Genomic DNA, 22,959 nt, shown 5'->3' with positions numbered 1-22,959 from the left:
CTACTCCTTGGCCTTTTCTTACACAAAATTTAATTCTATCAAGTGTTTTAACAAAATTTAGAATTGTAATATAGTATATTCCTTCTGTTATATATAGATGATATATTTTTAAGTTGGTTTCTGAAATGTTATGTATTTATTCGAATAAATAAATTGGAAATCTGTTATAAATAATTGAACAGGTGTGGGTTAGTGTATTTAATTAATAACATGATCATGCATGATTGAAAGTGAATTGGAAATTCAATTTTTATCAATAAAAAAATCCGTAAAAAAATGTGTTTTGTATTGTCACTAAAAAAAGGTTCTGACAAGTTCTGACAAATAAATCAGGGTTTAGTAATTAAATCGGTTAGTGTATTTTATGAAATGATTTTGTTTCTTTTGAGTGTTATTGGGTGAAGTAACTTAAAGAAGATACATGACAATTAGGTACAAATGTAATCTCATTTGTGCGGCAAATTGATTTGTGGGGCAAATTGATTTGTGGAACCCACTAAGTCTCCAAGATAAATATATTCATGTTGTGGTGAAGACTGTATGATCTGTATATTTAAAGTTAATACATTTAACGATTGCTACAGTTTTGGCAGTGAAACTTAAATTTTGAATACTAGAAACTGTAGGTGCGAAACTTTTGAATGAAATCCAATTTGATGTGACAAAAAACGTTCAAATAAACTACAGAGGGCAGTATCCTGAAGAACTGGTGTGGGGGAGCGAAACAGCTAGCGAGATGACTCATTCTGTTGTGGGCTGGGTGATTTTTGTTTAGTTAAATACCTTATTTTTATACAACACACACAGTAGGAAATGATTTATTAGACTGGTATGTTACGTTCATAAATTGTGGTTTTAATTAAAGAGCTGCTGGTTGACATTAAATATCCAGCCAGGCTATAATACTGCCTTTGGAATACTAGGCTAGGCCCTATCAAGCTCAGGAGGCGGGTACTGTTTATAGGCCAGGTAAGGAACACTGCAACACATCTCTGGTAGTGATTTTAGCAGATAGGAGGGAGAGTGTGGGTAGTCGCGGCCTAATAAATAATTGCAATACTAGGGATTATTATGATATATTATGCAAGTTTAATATAAGAATAATAGATTGAAGGACAGTATATCTAGGCTAGGCCTAGCCTAGGCTATATCAATAAAAAAAATGTATGTAGAAATACGGTATTTTTGGATTAAATTTTTGGAAATCTCAAAAACCTTTATTTTTCAGATTTTGTGTTTCATTTTAATATAGTAAGCGTAAACTGATCACGAACATATGTAATCAAACAATAACACAGAAGGAAATCACGTCAAAATGCCGGTTGCAAGATCACTTTTCTACCCAACGCTTTTTTACAATGTTTTAATGAGTAAAATCTCTTCACGGCGATGGTATGATCGAATAACAGAAGCTGTGGTATTAGGTGCTTTACCATTTGAGAGTGATGCCAATAAGGTAAGGTATTATATAAATGAAAATATAACTCACTTTCCCATTCCTTCTGAATCATCATATGTGACATCTTGTATGACCTTTACCCTCTATGTAGAGTAGACAAAGCCCAGTCCTTTTTTTCATACAGTAGACCCATCCTTTGGGACACCCATATTCAGGGAACAATATCCCATAATGCAAAGAAGGGGAAATATATGTTTTAACCATTTATTTTACCTCCATGTTTTAACACAATACAGCCTTACAGGGAACACATTTGGTCATTTACCCCAAGTAAAACAAATTTTACATATAACTCAAAAGTTTGTGGTACATAGTTTTAATGGCATATTATTAGCTTTATTCATGTTACTCACCCTGTTCTAATCACAACTTAGTATATCGGAAGATAGTATAATATAATACTGTTACAGTAGTTGAATAAGTAATATCAAATTTTATTTTGCAAAAGTATTCTAATTCTTCATTTAAAAAATAGAAAGTTAATATAGAGTTTGTGTTATTTGTTGTGTGCATGAAATGATCACTAATTAATTGTTAGCATACCTAATAATTAAAAAGGCTTGAAAACTGGGATGTCAACTAGATGTTATGGATCACTGAGTTGGTATACAGAAGCCTGATATTTAAACTATATAATAGCATGTTGTTTTAGTTAGCAGTCTAGCAGACTATTGGTGTACTACTGTGTTTGTATTCTTGAGCATGCCCTACCCATTGTGAGCGCTGACAATGTTCTTTATAAAAGCTCACTGGAACGGAACAATTTCCAAAAGGAACTATAGTATTAGTTATGTAGAATTATTCAAAACTGAAAGGACTTTATAATTGTAGATTTTTTAGGGAAGTTTACCTTCTTATAGTAAAACACTGAAAAAAGAAATGAAACGACCAAAACAAACAATGTTTGTTTTCCCCAACATGAAAAATGTAGAAATTTACAGTGTACTGTTCATCATAAAAGGACGAATACAAAATATGTTTTAAAAGTGTGGCAAAGTAACATCCATGTTTGTATAGTGTGAGTGGGGCTGAGGTGGGAGGTAGGGAAAATCTTTATGTATGATTTGACCCAGGTTATACACTCCAAAATGATTTTGATATTATTTTGACTATGGACCTATATAAATTAATAATTTATAGGTCCATGAGTTGACTTTGTGCCTTTCATTGTGTATTAGATTTCTTATCAATTATTCTTTGTATTTGGGTGATTACACTACATACCTTTGTATTTAAAATACCCACTTGAAAATAATCGGATCCTGAACCCTTTAAATTATTGGACTCTTGGAATCTTCAATACATTCTGAACCTGAAGTGTATTTATTTTGACTTTTTGTATTCATTTTTATTATACTACAAGTAGCAATGCCTTAGTATTACAGAGAAGATAGTAGTCTCTAAAAAGTTTTATGAACTGAAGAAATGAAAGGCCACGGTTAAAAGTAAACATATATTTGGAAGTACTATACTGTATATTGATCCAATATATTATTATATAACCATTTTGAACAGTGTTCAACACTCCCAAAAAATATTATATTATGCTTGGCTATTTTAATATTTTTCATTTTGAAAACCTTTTCTACTTATCTACAACCTCAAACTCTTTTTTGTTGTTGTTATCTATACAATGATTTCTTAGATTAAGCTTCATTTTTGCTAATAATATATTATGTAATCATGGTATTCAGAAATAAAAAGATGAAAATGAATGAATCGCTCAATTCAGAATTGAATTTTCTTTTCAGCTTGTAAAAGAGGAAGGTGTGAAAGGGGTTATAACAATGAATGAATCTTATGAATTAAGATATGCGCCAACCGCTGATGTAAGTAACATTTAAACAACTTTAAATTAAATTCTAACACCATGCCTCCTCAAATTAAAAGATTATTAATAATGTAAAGCTCTGTCTTCACTATCAAACTAGTTTGACAAAAAAACAGTGTGATGTGCCCAAATATGGTACTGATATACCTAAATATGGTATTGATATGACATCATCATGTCCATATACAGTATATGGGCACATAACATTTTAAAATTTGATAGTGTAGACAGAGCTTTAGGTATTTAAAGTTGAGCTTTTATGGATATTGCTTTTAGTAGTTTTCCCCATAATGGAGTCTAGTCGACATTCTCCCAATAAAAGAGTGTGGCACTTATTTAATCGGGGACAGCAATTAACTCTCATAAGCAAGATTTGTTTGTGAGACAGCATTCAAAAGGTCATATACTATATTTGGATTTGCTGAAAATCTGTCCTGTTTTTGTTTATACCGTACATTGGTTTTCCTTTTTGTGTTTTAGGAATGGAAAATGCTTGGAGTATCTCAAATGCACCTACCAACCGTAGATTTTACGGAAGCCCCTAGCATGGAATTTCTGGAAGAGGGGGTGGAATTTATTGAGAAACATGCTGAACGAGATGAATCTGTCTACGTACATTGTAAAGCGGGTCGTACACGCAGTGCTACACTTGTATGCTGTTATTTGATGAAGGTAGCTAAACATTGTCATTTTGTGAAGGACCACTAACTGTAAAAAATGTATTTATTCATGACACCAGGATTAAGATCCAGGATGTTCGTAAAGGTCATAAAGGATTCCCAACCCACCCCTCTTTCCACTCAATCCCCTCCCCACTCAATCCCCTCCCCACTCAATCCCCTCCCCACTCCACACAATCTCAACCATACTCTCTCCCTATCCCAATCACTTTGCACTCCACTTACTTCCCTTCCCCCTCTCCTAGAAAACATGAACAATATTCGTAAGGGAGAGTAGGCGACCACATTTTTCTATCCAGATCTGTCTGGTTTTTTAACTGCACTTGTTCTACCTGGTCCATAATCTTTTCCAATCAAAGTAATCACATGTAGTTATCTCTTAATAAATAGGCTAGATTAAAGGTTATTGTAAAGTTGAAGAGCCTGCATACTGTACTGTAGCTGGAACTCATTCTTCACTAGATTAATTGACTGTAGGTGTTTTATTTCAGTTAGCAGCAACAAATGCCACGTTTAACAGTAATGGACAGGTACGAGAATGATATCACTGGTGCATCCATTTGACTACCTTATCTTGCCATCTTCAATTAATTCATTGTTTATTTAATTTTGTTTTTCAACTAACGTTTATGATTTTTATCTTTATTTGTACAATTTTAAAAATGGCATGGTGATATTTTTTTTTTTAAAGTGTTAATTATGAATTATTACCTAACAATAATGTTTCTATATTTGTCATAACATTTTCATAGACCATACTCGTACCACAACATCAAATGTCAAATCATGTTTACAAATAATTTAATATTAAAAACTTTTATTAAGAACTTTTATTTAAACATCCTTTTGATTCCAGTTTAGTAGCAGCATCTATTAGGTTCCTCTACGCTGATGATACATCACTAATTCTAAAATATAATAATATATCAGTTAATTCTTAATACTGTATATACAGTATATAGCACATTATAAATATGTTCTCAATCCACTGTACAAATATTGAAAAACACAAAAGAAATATGTTTGCTTTTATTTTAATATATTAATATATTTATTATGACTATTGTAATTGATTCCAGTTTAGTAGCAGCATCTATTAGGTTCCTCTACGCTGATGATACATCACTATTTCTAAAATATAATAATATATCAGTTAATTCTTAATATATACAGTATATAGCACATTATAAATATGTTCTCAATCCACTGTACAAATATTGAAAAACACAAAAGAAATATGTTTGCTTTTATTTTAATATATTAATATATTTATTATGACTATTGTAATTATATTGATTTAACAGCATGTGCACCACAACAATAATTAAAGGAAAATTTGTTGCTTGTTTTTTCAAACAAAAACGTATAACAAGAAGAATAACGGAAAAGTAAGATTTACGTCATGTAAACTAACGCTTATTATTTTCGTTAGATCAACCTGTGGACTCCTCAAGATGCTCAAAATTTTGTGATTGCAAAGCGCCCCCACATCATTTTGAAGGAACATCATTTCCGTGCCATGTACCGATACTTCGACAAACATATCAAACCTTTCCGAAAAATGACGGAAGAAGAGAGGGAGAAGAAAAAGGCAAAACTACTAAAGAATCGAAGTTCTGTGAAGGATGAAGAAGAAAGAAGTACCTATGTCATTAACCAGGACAGTGTGAAGTCCTAGTTTGTATCGTTGTTTTCAGGGGCAGATCCAAGGGGGCAGGGGGATGGCAACTGGCCCTGTCCCTCCCCTAAATTTGGCAAATTGTAATGCAAAAGATAGGAAATCAAATTAAGCCATGCATTTCACCATATTTAGGCTCTGAGCCCCCTGTTTAAAATCTTTGATCTGGCACTGGTTTTATATGTACAGATATTCGCACTATGCCAAAAAAGATAGATGCTGCACTCTTGCACGAATCAGCTTGATTTATGACACAAGGCTAAAGCTATTTCCTAGCAAATTTTTGCAGGAATGAAGATTTTTTTTACTTCAAATGTGTTAGTAGTATTTTATTTTCTTACAAATTGGTTTAAAAGAATGATTTCTAATGACAATTGTCTTCATCACTATATAGTGCACTATCATGTACAGAAACTGCTATTACAGTTTTAAATCTCAAATTTAAATATTAGAATTCTTATTTTTATCATTATTCACTAATCCTACTGAAAATCCAATATTCATTAACCAGGGTTGATTGATTGTTTTTAATTGATGGCTATCACATGAATGGGAATTAGTTTTGATGGCCATAACATGAATTGGGATTAGTTTTAAGGAAATTTTTATCTTTTTTTGGGTTTAAAGTTGCATACATAGAACATTTTAATATACATACACTAAGTTGACTTCTATTAAACTTCGTTCTCACGAAACTAAATTTGTTATTGTTCCTCAAAACCTAGTAATTGGCACTTTATTTGTAGGGAATTGTTTTCATCGAAAACACATACTAATACTGTAATATATTTGTAGTAGTAATGAGACATGGTTTTAATTTTTACTGAGAGTGACATCAGAACCTTGTATTAAATTTTTTTTTTAAGATATTAAATACTCTAATATTGAAAATTTTTAAATTTTTGCACAAAATATTGGCATTTTCAATGTATTGTAATTTTTGTATAAAAGTTCAATATGTTATAAATATTACAGTAGCATTTCATGGTGAATACTCCACTGTTGTTTATAGGTGTATTAGCTCAAAGCTAAGCTAATGGGCTTTTATGGTCCTAGGACTACTTTGCAAAAATGTTTTCTTGTTTGTCTTTTATTGTTTTTCCAATAGTTATGTTTTCATAAACTTGAATAATTTTTATACAGTATATGGTAGAGTATTTAAATACATTTTTTTTTGTTATAAATTGTATTTTTTTAATTTATTTTATTTAAAAAAATGATAATTTATTTTATTTAATTATAGTACAATTACTGACATGATTATAAACACACTCTCTTTATCATATTATAAGATCAGATTTAACAGGCGAGTGCCATGGTTTTATTGGCTTATAATGTACTTCATCGCATAAAAAAAACTGTAGAGTCTATCCCAGGGTCACTGTGGGTGAGCTTATAATGCGCGGTGTGGTTAGAACTCGGGGTGTGGTTAGAACTCTGGGTGTGGTTATAACTCGGGGTGTAGTTATAACTCGGGGTGTAGTTATAACTCGGGATGTAGTTATAACTCGGGGTGTAGTTATAACTCGGGGTGTAGTTATAACTCGGGGTGTGGTTATAACTCGGGGTCTGGTTATACCCCAGGGTGTGGCCATATACCCTAGGGTGTGGCCATATACCCCAGTGGTAACTGGTACATGCTCAACATAGGCTTGTGCTGCTGTTATAATTGTTAATATACAGATAATAATGTTAGGAATCTATTTACTGTTAAAATTACTTTGTGGAAAAACTACACCTTGAAATTTATTTGTATTGAATAAAATTAAACACTATTTTGTAGATTAAAGTGTTGAGCGCATTAGAAGTGAGTTTTGTTAGGGGTAGTATTCGGAACAAGTTAGCAAGGGAGTGATCTCCCGCCCCCTGATATCTAGGCTTCCACATTCCACTGACTTCTATGTATCTAACATTTCACTGAAATGTTGAGGTTGGTTAGTAATTATCACAGATATTCAATTTAATATACCTTGATATATTATTTTTAACGAGTTAGTGCATGGAATGCATAATTAATACAATAATTGCATTGTAATAGAATATTCATCCAGCAACATATGTTCGCATTCCAAACTAATTAGAATTTTTGTAAATTTTACTGCATTTTATATATATAAAAAAAATACAAATTAAATTTAAATTTAAACGTTACTGTATGTTGTTGGGAAATATGGTACTGTGTTGCGTCTCCTGCAGCCACTTGATATTTTTGTGTGTATTCCATACCCATAAATAATACAGTATGGTACCGTAGGCATGCTATTGCATAATAAACGTGTGCAGAGACGAATAATGGGTTCTGTGCATGTCAATTGTGCTATAGTAACCAGTTTTGACAGAAATGGTTACTATAGCATAATAAACATGCCCAGAGGCGAATAATGGGTTCTGCGCATGTTAATTGTGCTATAGTAACCAGTTTTATCGAAAAATAGAAAGGTCGAAAATTTACCATTTTTTGAAAAATCCCTGTACTATAGTACAAAGAAATTTTCGAAAAATGGCCGATTTTCGACCCTTTTATTTTTTGACATAAATGGTTACTATTGCATAATAAACGTGCGCAGAGACGAATAATGGGTTCTGTGCATGTCAATTGTGCTATAGTAACCAGTTTTGACATAATGGTTACTATAGCATAATAAACATGCCCAGAGGCGACTAATGGGTCCTGCGCATGTTAATTGTCCTATAGTAACCAGTTTTATCGGAAAATAAAAAGGTCGAAAATTTACCATTTTTGGAAAATCCCTGTAATATAGTACAGGGAAATTTTCAAAAAATGGCCGATTTTCGACCCTTTTATTTTTTGTAATAAATGGTTACTATTGCATAATAAACATGCGCAGAGACGAATAATGGGTTCTGCGCATGTCAATTGTGCGATAGTAACCAGTTTTGACATAAATGGTTACTATAGCATAATAAACATGCGCAGAGGCGAATAATGAGTTCTGCGCATGTTAATTGTGCTATAGTAACCAGTTTTATCGAAAAATAGAAAGGTCGAAAATTTACCATTTTTTTGAAAAATCCCTGTACTATAGTACAGGGAAATTTTTGAAAAATGGCCGATTTTCGACCCTTTTATTTTTTGACATAAATGGTTACTATTGCATAATAAACGTGCACAGAGACGAATAATGGGTTCTGTGCATGTCAATTGTGCTATAGTAACCAGTTTTGACATAATGGTTACTATAGCATAATAAACATGCCCAGAGGCGACTAATGGGTTCTGCGCATGTTAATTGTCTTATATTAACCAGTTTTATCGGAAAATAAAAAGGTCGAAAATTTACCATTTTTTGGAAAATCCCTGTAATATAGTACAGGGAAATTTTCGAAAAATGGCCGATTTTCGACCGTTATATTTTTTGACATAAATGGTTACTATTGCATAATAAACATGCGCAGAGGCGAATAATGGGTTCTGCGCATGTTAATTGTGCGATAGTAACCAGTTTTGACATAAATGGTTACTATAGCATAATAAACATGCGCAGAGGCGAATAATGGGTTCTGCGCATGTTAATTGTGCTATAGTAACCAGTTTTATCGAAAAATAGAAAGGTCGAAAATTTACCATTTTTTGAAAAATCCCTGTACTATATATAGTATAGGGAAATTTTCGAAAAATGGCCGATTTTCGACCCTTTTATTTTTTGTAATAAATGGTTACTATTGGATAATAAACGTGCGCAGAGACGAATAATGGGTTCTGTGCATGTCAATTGTGCTATAGTAACCAGTTTTGACATAATGGTTACTATAGCATAATAAACATGCGCAGAGGCGACTAATGGGTTCTGCGCATGTTAATTGTGCTATAGTAACCAGTTTTATCGAAAAATAGAAAGGTCGAAAATTTACAATTTTTTGGAAAATTCCTGTAATATAGTACAGGGAAATTTTCGAAAAATGGCCTATTTTCGACCCTTTTATTTTTTGACATAAATGGTTACTATTGCATAATAAAGATGCGCAGAGACGAATAATGGGTTCTGCGCATGTCAATTGTGCGATAGTAACCAGTTTTGACATAAATGGTTACTATAACATAATAAACATGCCCGGAGGCGACTAATGGGTTCTGCGCATGTTAATTGTCCTATAGTAACCAGTTTTATCGGAAAATAAAAAGGTCGAAAATTTACCATTTTTTGGAAAATCCCTGTACTATAGTACAGAGAAATTTTCGAAAAATGGCCGATTTTCGACCCTTTTATTTTTTGACATAAATGGTTACTATTGCATAATAAACATGCGCAGAGACGAATAATGGGTTCTGCGCATGTCAATTGTGCGATAGTAACCAGTTTTGACATAAATGGTTACTATAGCATAATAAACATGCGCAGAGGCGAATAATGGGTTCTGCGCATGTTAATTGTGCTATAGTAACCAGTTTTATCGGAAAATAAAAAGGTCGAAAATTTACCATTTTTTGGAAAATCCCTGTACTATAGTACAGGGAAATTTTCGAAAAATGGCCGATTTTCGACCCTTTTATTTTTTGACATAAATTGTTACTATTGCATAATAAACATGCGCAGAGACGAATAATGGGTTCTGCGCATGTCAATTGTGCGATAGTAACCAGTTTTGACATAAATGGTTACTATAGCATAATAAACATGCGCAGAGGCGAATAATGGGTTCTGCGCATGTTAATTGTGCTATAGTAACCAGTTTTATCGAAAAATAGAAAGGTCGAAAATTTACAATTTTTTGAAAAATCCCTGTACTATAGTACAGAGAAATTTTCGAAAAATGGCCGATTTTCGACCCTTTTATTTTTTGACATAAATGGTTACTATTGCATAATAAACGTGCGCAGAGACGAATAATGGGTTCTGTGCATGTCAATTGTGCTATAGTAACCAGTTTTGACATAAATGGTTACTATAGCATAATAAACATGCCCAGAGGCGACTAATGGGTTCTGCGCTTGTTAATTGTCCTATAGTAACCAGTTTTATCGGAAAATAATAAGGTCGAAAATTTACAATTTTTTGGAAAATCCCTGTACTATAGTACAGGGAAATATTCGAAAAATGGCTGATTTTCGACCCTTTTATTTTTTGACATAAATGGTAACTATTGCATAATAAACATGCGCAGAGACGAATAATGGGTTCTGCGCATGTTAATTGTGCTATAGTAACCAGTTTTATCGAAAAATAGAAAGGTCGAAAATTTGCTATTTTTTGAAAAATCCCTGTACTATAGTACAGGGAAATTTGCGAAAAATGGCCGATTTTCGACCCTTTTATTTTTTGACGTAAATGGTTACTATTGCATAATAAACATGCGCAGAGTCGAATAATGGGTTCTGCGCATGTCAATTTTGCGATAGTAACTAGTTTTGACATAAATGGTTACTATTGCATAATAAACATGCGCAGAGTCGAATAATGGATTCTGCGCATGTCAATTGTGCGATAGTAACCAGTTTTGACATAAATGGTTACTATAACATAATAAACATGCCCAGAGGCGACTAATGGGTTCTGCGCATGTTAATTGTCCTATAGTAACCAGTTTTATCGGAAAATAAAAAGGTCGAAAATTTACCATTTTTTGGAAAATCCCTGTACAGTACAGGGAAATTTTCGAAAAATGGCCGATTTTCGACCCTTTTATTTTTTGACATAAATGGTTACTATTGCATAATAAACATGCGCAGAGACGAATAATGGGTTCTGCGCATGTCAATTGTGCGATAGTAACCAGTTTTGACATAAATGGTTACTATAACATAATAAACATGCGCAGAGGCGAATAATGGGTTCTGCACATATCAATTTTGCTATAGTAACCAGTTTTATTGAAAAATAAAAAGGTCGAAAATTTGCCATTTTGTGGAAAATCCCTGTACTATAGTACAGGGAAATTTTCGAAAAATGGCCGATTTTCGACCCTTTTATTTTTTGACATAAATGGTTACTTACCTAAACCTCCCACACACAACCATCAGCTCCGACGCGTTAGATCGTTCACCCTCCCCAAAGTCCGGACACAACGCACAAAAAACTTAATTACTTTCCACGGAGTTTTCAATGATTGGTGAATGATCAGTAACTGAGTTATGATAAGCAAATTGTGAACCCCTATTGGTTTGTGTTACTGGATGTACTATTATGGCCATTGAAAGACTGATTTGTGGACTATAATTTATTTTAGTATTACTTGTTTGGACTGTGTTATACTATGTGTTTACATATTTACTATTATATTTATGTCAACTTCATCACTGCTTCTTACTTGATGCAATAAAGGAAATAAATAAATAAATAAATAAATAAATAAACTATTGCATAATAAACATGCGCAGAGACGAATAATGGGTTATGCGCCTGTCAATTGTGCTACGGTAACCAGTTTTGACATAAATGGTTACTATAACATAATAAACATGCCCAGAGGCGACTAATGGGTTCTGCGCATGTTAATTGTGCTATAGTAACCAGTTTTATCGAAAAATAAAAAGGTCGAAAATTTGCCATTTTTTGTTAAATCCCTGTACTATAGTACAGGAAAATTTTCGAGAAATGGCCAATTTTCGACCCTTTTATTTTTTGACGTAAATGGTTACTATTGCATAATAAACATGCGCAGAGCCGAATAATGGGTTCTGCGCATGTCAATTGAGCTATAATAACCATATAGTGGTTTTTTTCAAATATGGCAAATTTTCGACCCTTTTATTTTTCGACAAAACTGGTGTCTATCGTACTATAAGATGATGATAAAGCAATATATGATCATATATAGCAGTTTTATCGCATAATAATTGATTTTTAAAAACTTGATATTTTAGCCATTTTGTGAAAAAATCCCTACTATTATTCGACAAAACTAGTGTCTACGGTACTATAAGATGATGATAAAGCAATATATGATCACATAGAGCAGTTTTATCGCATAATAATTTAAATTTAAAAACACACATTTAAAATACTATTATTATGTAATAATATTGCTATATATTGCTTTATTATCATCTTATAGACCTATAGTAACTATTTATTTTAAAAAAGACGAAATTTTGCCATTTCCCATACAGGGATTTTTTTTTAAATGGCCAAAATATACACTTTTAAAAATACTATTATTATTATTCAAAACATTCAATTCAGAACATTTCATTCAAAACATTTCATTCAAAAATTTCATTCAAAACATTTCATTCAAAAAATTTCATTCAAAACCTTTAATTCAAAACATTCAATTCAAAGCATTCAATTCAAAACATTTCATTCATATATCGCGCCATTCAATTCATATCGATGCATTTCATTCACTTAAAATTCATATCATCGAAATGTTGCGTAAACGGCGTTCCATAGATGACTAACTAACTTTTTATTTTTAATACTTACGAGTGAGCCCCCTATAGTTTAACGGGCTCAAACTTTTTTGGACGGACCACCAAGCTTAGAATTACAGTAGTCCGAATGAATACATTGTATCTAGAAAGTACATTGAGAAATAGTATAAATTAAATTAGAACATATTAAATTGTTACCACTACTGACTCGTACGGTTAACCATGTTATGTACAAATATTGGCGTACAAAAGGTGGGATAAATTAGTGAGGGCTTAACATATTTATTGTTGTATATTATATTTTTAAACAAGTTCAAAGGTTATTGAAAAAAAATAGATAGCGGGAAAGAACCCAGACAATCTAACATACGGGTTCTGTCCTACCGTCTCAGACTACTTAGACAGCACGAGAGGCGAAGTGAGATGCAGGTAAGTTTAGATGTTTTGTTTCGAAAATATACGCAAATCGAACGTAAATATTGCATCAGCTGTACTGAAGAACAACCAAGAATAATAGCTAATAATTTATTTCACTAAAACACTAAAGTACAATCCGAAATCAAGTTTTAGTTTGATGTGGTTCCCGAAGCCATGCCGTTGGCACCATCCGGGCGCGGGGCTTACGGTTCGAGAAGAACTCAACACACTGAACTTGGTGTGTTCAGAACAAATTACAAAGAAAAATAATTAAAATAATTAAACAATTATTCAGTATTCGCTGATATTATTATCCCGATAATCAATTGATTTACACATTGTTTGCATTCATTTATGATCCAATTCCAAATTCAGATCGTCCTAATTTTGTTAGTTAAAAATAGAGTTTCAGATAATTTTTAAAGAAAGTAAACCAGTCAGTACGACACACATGCCGCCATGACTCGCCATGTTTCCAGATTTTGTTTTCGCTGATATTTATTTTACGTACCCTATTTGTGTTTTGTATAGGCATACGGTTGTTGAAACTTTGAATAAAATAATTAATAAATATCAATTAAATGTATTTTATTACGTATAATTTGTATTGATAAGTTATTCAGGTAGGTATGAATTATTTTGTTATGTTGAAAGCCACTCAAATCGCCACTCACCAACTAAAGCACGAGGCGAGCGTACGTCTACGTCACACGGTCACATGGTTGACGGTGGGTAGTGTACGATAATGTGACTGCCCAGAACAGTAGAGTATCAAGGACAGACGTATATTTGTTAATTAAACGCATGGAATTTTTTTGTTGATTTTCATTATCTTTAATGAAAATATAACTTTTTATTTTTCTCTTTTGTGAGATTCACTTCATAATTTTGCTATATACTTATTTTGAATAAACATTTCTTTGTAATCAATCCGTTCTTGTTTCTCTTATTTTGTTTTTGCATTTACAGTATATAATACAACACCACAGGTGGCAAACATTAATTTTGAACCACCTGAGTGATATTCTGAAAATTAATTTTATAATATATAATATACATACATTTCTTTTTTATATGTTAAGTTTCCCATATCAATAAATATAAATTATACAACTCATCATTAAAATATTTCTTTAAAAAGTTTTAAATAACTGTAACAGAATTTCAGCTGGGTGCATATGTCTATAGATTTTGACTAAATCATTTATTTTATTAAAAAAGCTTAGTTTTTCATACAATTTCCTTATTTCCTCACAGGTTTTCTTGCATAACATCATTACATGATGTTACATTATGCTTAACATTTGCACAACAGTTTATTACATGTGAATAAAATAAAGGCATCTTATTTAAAAAATAACTGCACTTATTATTATTATTCAAATTTGACATGTTCAATACCATAAATTCATTTCATATCTTATTTATGTACTACAAAGGAAATATTTTCCATTTTACATGCTTTTTAAAAAAATTTTTTTTTACTTTTACCCATGAGATTTTGAAAGCTTTTACTTGAATAGAAAAATCAGACATATTAATGCCACCATTAACTATTTTACCAATTAATTTTTTCCTTTTTATTTTTTCTTTTTTTCCATTCCAGTGAAATTTATAAGATTATTTTGTTATCATTTTAGCAACACTTTCTGAAACATAATATAAAAATAACACTTAAAAGAGAACGACGTTTCGACTCCATCATGGGGTCATTATCAAGTCCAATGAATAAAATATAAAACAACAACTAATTAAGTAGCACAAGCCAAGGGTCAAAGTTTAAATAACAAAAGACCTATTGTCTAACATCCTGAAACATCATTTATAGATACATTGTAAATAATTGAGCTGAAGCTATACTGTAGTTTTCCCAAATACTGTAAGGTTCCTTCCTGCCTTTCCATGTATTTTCTTTACTGTGTTTTAAAACGGAGAAAATTAATTTAATTTAGAGCGACCTGAATCCTACCACCATAATGTTATGTTATACCCTATCTGAATTATTATTTTACTGCTGTGCAGTGAACACTGGCAACTGGAATTCTGTATTATGTTTTTCTAAACAGGAGTCTTGCATCTAACAATGTGAATATAATATTTTGTTATTTGAATATTAATATTATTAAAGCATTACATTCAGCTGGTACTATCTTTCAGGTTTGATGGTCTATGGCTATCCTGTCCCTGTGAAGACACTTTTACAGCTTCCGGCCTAGATGTTTTTTTTGTTCATGTTCTGGAGATGGTTTTTCCTGGTGTTTCATTCAGTTATGATTACAATTTTTATTTATTTTTTTCATTTTTATCCCTCGACCCTCCACAAAAAAAAAATTCACAATACATTGAAAATAAATAAATATTTCAAAATGTGTCTGTGTGTTTATTTCAATACATTATCAAAATATATTGAGAATAAATAAATATTGAAAAATGTGTCTGTGTGTTTATTTCAATACATCATCACAAAACATTGAGAATAAATAAATATTGGAAAATGTGTCTGTGTGTTTATTTCAATACATCATCCCAATACATTAAGAATAAACAAATATTGAACAATGTGTCTGTGTGTTTATTTCAATACATCATCAAAATATATTGATAATAAAAAAATATTTCAAAATGTGTCTGTGTGTTTATTTCAATACATCATCACAATACATTGAGAATAAATAAATATTTCAAAATGTGTCTGTGTTTATTTCAATACATCATCAAAATATATTGAGAATAAATAAATATTGAAAAATGTGTCTGTATGTTTATTTCAATAAATCATCAAGATATATGGAGAATAAATAAATATTGAAAAATGTGTCTGTGTGTTTATTTCAATACATCATCACAATACATTGGGAATAAATAAATACTGAAAAATGTGTTTGTGTGTGTTTATTTCAATGACGCATGTTTACATTAGGTTTGTACTTTCCCGAAACCTCGAAATACCGGAATGGTGTCCGGTGGGGGATAGTTTCACCATGTAGTTTAAGTTGTATTTATTTGTTGTTAGCCGAAACGGTTCAATTAATTTCAAAGTAAATGTTTTTTTTATATATTTACAAATGACAATAAATATACTTACTCATTCACAAAACATTTAACAAAATAAATATTGAAGAATGTGTCTGTGTTTATTTCAATACATCATTCACAAAACATTGAGAATAAATAAATATTGAAAAATGTGTCTGTGTGTTTATTTCAATACATCATCACAATACATTGAGAATAAATATATATTGAAAAATGTGTCTGTGTGTTTATTTCAATACATCATTCACAAAACATTGACAATAAATAAATATTGAAAAAAATGTGTCTGTGTGTTTATTTCAATACATCATCACAATATACTGAGAATAAATAAATATTGAAAAATGTTTCTGTGTTTTATTTATATACATCATTCACAAACCATTGATAATAAATAAATATTGAAAAATGTGTCTGTGTGTTTATTTCAATACATCATCAAAATATATTGAGAATTAATAAATATTGAAAAAGGTGTCTGTGTGTTTATTTCAATAAATCATCACAATATACTGAGAATAAATAAATATTGAAAAATGTTTCTGTGTTTTATTTATATACATCATTCACAAACCATTGATAATAAATAAATATTTAAAAATGTGTCTGTGTGTTTATTTCAATACATCATCACAATATACTGAGAATAAATAAATATTGAAAAATGTGTCTGTGTGTTTATTTCAATACATCATCACAATACAATGAGAATAAATAAATATTGAAAAATGTGTCTGTGTGTTTATTTCAATACATCATCACAATATATTGAGAATAAATAAATATTGAAAAATGTGTTTGTCTGTTTATTTCAATACATCATTCACAAAACATTGATAATAAATAAATATTGAAAAATGTGTCTGTGTGTTTATTTGAATACATGATCACAAAACATTAAGAATAAATAAATATTGAAAAATGTGTTTTGTGTGTTTATTTCAATACATCATGAAAATAAATATATTGAGAATTAATAAATATTGAAAAATGTGTCTGTGGTTTATTTCAATACATTATCAAAATATATTGAGAATTAATAAATATTGAAAAATGTGTTTGTGTGTTTATTTCAATACATCATCACAATACAATGAGAATAAATAAATATTGAATGTGTCTGTGTGTTTATTTCAATACATCATCAAAATATATTGAGAATTAAGTTCTATTTATTTGATGTTAGCCGAAACGGTTCAATTAATTTCAAAGTAAATGTTTTTTATATATTTACAAATGAAGATAAATTTAGTTCCTCATTCACAAAACTTGAAAATTGTGTCTGTGTTTTTTTCAATACATCATCACAATATATTGAGAATAAATAAATATTGAAAAAGGTGTCTGTGTGTTTATTTTAATACATCATCACAATATATTGAGAATAAATAAATATTGAAAAATGTGTCTGTGTGTTTATTTCAATACATCATCACAATATATTGAGAATAAATAAATATTGAAAAAGGTGTCTTGTGTGTTTATTTTAATGCATCATCACAATATATTGAGAATAAATAAATATTGAAAAATGTGTCTGTGTGTTTATTTCAATACATCATCACAATATATTGAGAATAAATAAATATTGAAAAAGGTGTCTGTGTGTTTATTTTAATACATCATCACAATATATTGAGAATAAATAAATATTGAAAAATGTGTCTGTGTGTTTATTTCAATACATCATCAAAATACAATGAGAATAAATAAATATCATTGAAAAATGTGTCTGTGTGTTTATTTTAATACATCATCACAATACAATGAGAATAAATAAATATTGAAAAATGTGTCTTTGTCTTTATTTCAATACATTATCACAATACAATGAGAATAAAAAAATATTGAAAAATGTGTCTACGGTTTTAATTTTTAATTTTAAATGTTAAATTATAGGTTTAACATTTTATTTCGGTGACTATAAATATTGTGAACTGTCAGTAAATACAATTTGAGGACAGTGTTGATTATATTGTGCGTAGGATTGTTAGGATTTTACTACAATTTTAACTAAATAAATTACTTCAATTAGTCTAGGTAGTTAATTTAGATTACAATGTAAAAGTGAGTTGGAGAGTGGCAGGAGTGGTAGTATTTGTATTTAGGCATCATCTTCAATTAACTAATTTCCAAACTTTTGTAACAATAAAAACCATTTGCTGATGCCTTTCTCAATTTTAATAATCACAAAAAAATATGTATATATGTATACCCTCTGTGGGAACGATACTTTTATCATTTCAGATTGGCATCGGTGTGTTCCGACCGAGATGTGTGTTTTTCTTTGTTTGTTGCTTCTGGACTAGATGTTTGAGTTTGTATGACAGCGTCCAAGTAAGACTAATAAAACAAGGAACTGAAAATATTTTTTGAAAATGTTATTCCTCTTTTTTTTTTTATGAAGTACTAATGCCAGAGCAGACTGTACATAAATGAGGTGTTTATTGGTTTATGGTAAGTATCGAGTAAGGTAAGTTATAAATGTGCATTATTTTACTATTTGTTTCTTCTCCAGTATCTGTATTAGATCTTGATGATATAGGTGTTTGTGTCACTCATATCAAGGTGGTAGGAGTCCTGAAGAATTGCGATGGCTAACCATGAGAAGACAACCAATATGCTACATGGCAACTTGTCATTTAAAGTTGGGTACCAATCACAGGTAATGATGTGTACAGTCATAACTACAGTATTTCTTTACCTAGCACTCTCCAGCAGATGTGTTGCTGTACCAATGCCATATTCAATTAGAAATGGGGATGTATTCAGAATAAGTGTGGTAGACATTGCAAGGTACTGTAAGTATAAAGTGCATTGATCTAGTATTTGTTTTCCTGAAGCTTTCTTTTTAGGTCTTGGTATAGGTTTCTTTTTGTGCTACTTGGATCAACAGGGCAAGTCAGAGAGATTAACAGAAGAATGGAGCTCATTGGAGATATTAATATCAGATTTCAGGATTGCAAAAACTGTGAGTATTATAGTATTAATTATGTGTACCTCTTCCCCCAAGCACTCTTTTCAGATGTTTCCACTGTAGGCCTACAGATTGCAGACAAGACAAGTATTGCATTGTTATACTATGTCTTCTCCAGCATTCTTATATAGGTATTAGGACTGGTGAGTGCCACTCGGATCAACAGAGAAATCATCGGCTTACTGCAACAGGATTACAGGATATTACACTGCATGCTAAACTGTAAGTAGACTAATAGTACATTATTATTATCAAATTAAAATGGTTTTTTGTTACAATTTTGTATGATATTTTCAATATCATTAGCTAATCAGTTTTTTTTTAATTGAATAAATTCATTGCTCTGTGTTTTATTTCGAAAGTATAGAAGTATGTTTAATGATACTTGCAGTCTGTGTTTCTCACATCTTTGTAGGTTTCAATCAATCAATCAAAATCAACATTTATTTCCAAAATGGTGGCGTCACCAAAAAAGCAAAGCTTGTGTCAGGACGATTGTTTTCAATCATATCTTTGATTTTAACCATATTGTTGTTTCTCCTAATTGCTTTAGCAACTTTTTTCTATTGATCAATTTCCTTACACTTTCTACTGAAATCCAGTCTTCCTTTACCTTGTCAGTTATTTATCATAGCTGTTAAGACTTTGATAATTGGTTTTATTTTACCATTTCCTTCTCTCATCCATATGTAAAAAAAATCATCTCTTCAGTAATCCATGGGATTTTTGGCTTCTAGCCTTTGGCATAATTGATATGCTTAATTGCACTGTTATACTTTCTTCATTATTTCATGTTCCTTCAGTTTTTAGTCTTTTATCTATTTGCATTCTAATTTCCTGTTGAGTGGCATCGAACTCCAGGACTTCAAGTTTCCACTTCTTTTTTAATATCCTTCATCATAATAGAAACAATGCTGTGGTCTGAACCAACATCAGCCCCAGGATAGCTATGGCATTTTGTTACTGCATTCTTGTATCTCTCTATAAATTGTTCTTCCTTGCAAAACCATTTTGCAAATTACAAACTTATAATTATTAGCAAATGTCATTAATTTATCTCCTCTGCCCATTTTTTGTCCAAGTTCCATTTTCTTTTTTATAGTAATCCAGTAAATCGTCTATTTCTTTTCATAGACTCTATCTACATCTCCCTCATCACTCCTGTTGGCATGTAATCCACTCTATTGACAGAAATGGCTCAATTCTTGTCATAAGTCTTTTATATTTAATTTCAATAACGTTTTTTGCATATATAGCATTTTCTTGTTTTTCACTTTAAGAATTTATCAATTTATATTCATTAAATGTTAAGCCAATATCACCAGTTTTTGTTAATCTTGTATCAATATATTTAAATGATCTCTATTCATCTCCATTAGCCATCTGCACATTTTCTTTTACTCTTTTTAAAATCAAAGTTCGCACATTCCATGTGCTTATTTTCAAGTGGGGTATTGGCTAATTGGCGACTGGTCCATGGAGGTCAATGACCAGTCCATCCAAATATTAACCCTTCTGGACACATGACTTCCAATATTTTAACATTTTCTTGGAACCTGTTATCAGTGGTTTTTTTCTTTGTATTATTCAAAGGAAAACCTTTTGAATCAGGTGCATATTTCCTATTGCCTTCTTCACTGATAGCTAGCTGCTGCCAATCAGGTTATCCCCTTTTAAACATTTTTAGCCTAGGCTAGCATGCTCTTTTGAGGCGTTTCAGCAACACATTTCCTTTTGGTTTTCTAGGGTTTTGTTTTCCCCCAAAAAAGTTTTATTTTTATAAATATATTGAAAGTTTTTCTAGTTAAATAAATATTTATCATTTCCTTTTTTCCCTCAAAATATACAAAATGCTTTATCGTACACACTTTATAATGGTTACATATGTTGAATTTTGTCCTAGCTAGTTTGATAAATATATTGTAATATTTTGGGGATAAGTATTGACTGTTTGTCTAGGTTTTGATACAATTATGCTAATGTTTTATAATATAATATTGATTTTCTTTTCTAGGTTTTTCTTTTCAAAAATTAGCCAATGTTTACTCATTTTGATAAATTAATTGTTTTATTTATGCAGATACTGATTGTTTTCTGTGTAATTTTTTAGTCGCGTGCAAACGCAAGCGACACTACAGCTCACTATGTCGGTCGGTCGGTTTTCTATATTTAATTAATATGATATAGTGATTGTATTTTCTTACATATTTCTTGATATATTACCTTATATTCCTTAATGTTTCTAGATATGCTATATGTTTTCTTATGCATTTCTTGATATGCTATATGTTTTCTTATGCATTTCTTGATATGCTATATGTTTTCTTATGCATTTCTTGATATATGTTTTCGTATGCATTTCTAGATATGCTATATGTTTTCTTATGCATTTCTTGATATGCTATATGTTTTCTTATGCATTTCTAGATATGCTATATGTTTTCTTATGCATTTCTTGATATGCTATATGTTTTCTTATGCATTTCTTGATATGCTATATGTTTTCTTATTCATTTCTTGATATGATATGATATATGTTTTCTTATGCATTTCTAGATATGCTATATGTTTTCTTATGCATTTCTTGATATGCTATATGTTTTCTTATGCATTTCTTGATATGCTATATGTTTTCTTATGCATTTCTTGATATGCTATATGTTTTCTTATTCATTTCTTGATATGATATGATATATGTTTTTCTATGCATTTCTTGATATGCTATATGTTTTCTTATGTATTTCTTGATATGATATATGTTTTCTTATGCATTTCTTGATATAATATATGTTTTCTTATGCATTTCTTGATATGCTATATGTTTTCTTATGCATTTCTTGATATAATATATGTTTTCTTATGCATTTCTTGATATGATATATGTTTCCTTATGTATTTCTTGATATGATATGTTTTCTTATGCATTTCTTGATATGATATATGTTTTCTTATGCATTTCTTGATATGATATATGTTTTCTTATGCATTTCTTGATATGATATATGTTTTCTTATGCATTTCTTGATATGATATATGTTTTCTTATGCATTTCTTGATATGATATATGTTTTCTTATTCATTTCTTGATATAATATGTTTTCTTATTCATTTCTTGATATAATATGTTTTCTTATTCATTTCTTGATATATTATGTTTTCTTATGCATTTATTGATATGATATTATGTTTTCTTATGCATTTCTTGATATGATATATGTTTTCTTATGCATTTCTTGATATAATATGTTTTCTTATTCATTTCTTGATATATTATGTTTTCTTATGCATTTCTTGATATGATATATGTTTTCTTATGCATTTCTTGATATATGTTTTATTAAGCATTTCTTGATATGATATATGTTTTCTTATTCATTTCTTGATATGATATGATATATGTTTTATTAAGCATTTCTTGATATGATATATGTTTTCTTATTCATTTCTTGATATGATATAATATATGTTTTATTAAGCATTTCTTGATATGATATATGTTTTCTTATTCATTTCTTGATATGATATATGTTTTTCTATGCATTTCTTGA

General features: G+C 30.3%; 1 protein-coding gene across 2 annotated transcripts; it reads left to right on the top strand.

Annotated features, from left to right (window-relative positions):
• The first annotated feature begins 721 nt into the window (after nucleotides 1-721).
• Nucleotides 722-7,917, top strand: LOC140057788 (phosphatidylglycerophosphatase and protein-tyrosine phosphatase 1-like). Of its 2 annotated transcripts, XM_072103526.1 has the most exons (6): nucleotides 722-829; nucleotides 1,229-1,456; nucleotides 3,211-3,288; nucleotides 3,771-3,962; nucleotides 4,462-4,500; nucleotides 5,403-7,917. In XM_072103526.1, exons 2-6 carry the CDS (start codon nucleotides 1,316-1,318, stop codon nucleotides 5,646-5,648), a joined length of 696 nt encoding a protein of 231 aa, XP_071959627.1. In that variant the 5' UTR covers nucleotides 722-829; nucleotides 1,229-1,315; the 3' UTR covers nucleotides 5,649-7,917. The 2 variants fall into 2 exon arrangements, with proteins under 2 accessions (XP_071959627.1, XP_071959628.1); XM_072103527.1 differs by lacking the exon at nucleotides 4,462-4,500.
• The last annotated feature ends 15,042 nt before the right edge of the window (nucleotides 7,918-22,959 follow it).

This window comes from Antedon mediterranea, chromosome 8, assembly GCF_964355755.1.
Source record: "Antedon mediterranea chromosome 8, ecAntMedi1.1, whole genome shotgun sequence".
Lineage (NCBI taxonomy): Eukaryota > Metazoa > Echinodermata > Crinoidea > Comatulida > Antedonidae > Antedon > Antedon mediterranea.
This window is presented reverse-complemented; position numbering and strand designations above follow the sequence as displayed.

Bases quoted from the DNA above. Each gene is read 5' to 3' on its own strand.
- LOC140057788 (XM_072103526.1), top strand. From the start codon at position 1,316: ATGCCGGTTGCAAGATCACTTTTCTACCCAACGCTTTTTTACAATGTT. The intron at 1,457-3,210 runs GTAAGGTATTAT...TTTTCTTTTCAG, and splicing joins TTGAGAGTGATGCCAATAAG to CTTGTAAAAGAGGAAGGTGT. The intron at 4,501-5,402 runs GTACGAGAATGA...TATTTTCGTTAG, and splicing joins CGTTTAACAGTAATGGACAG to ATCAACCTGTGGACTCCTCA.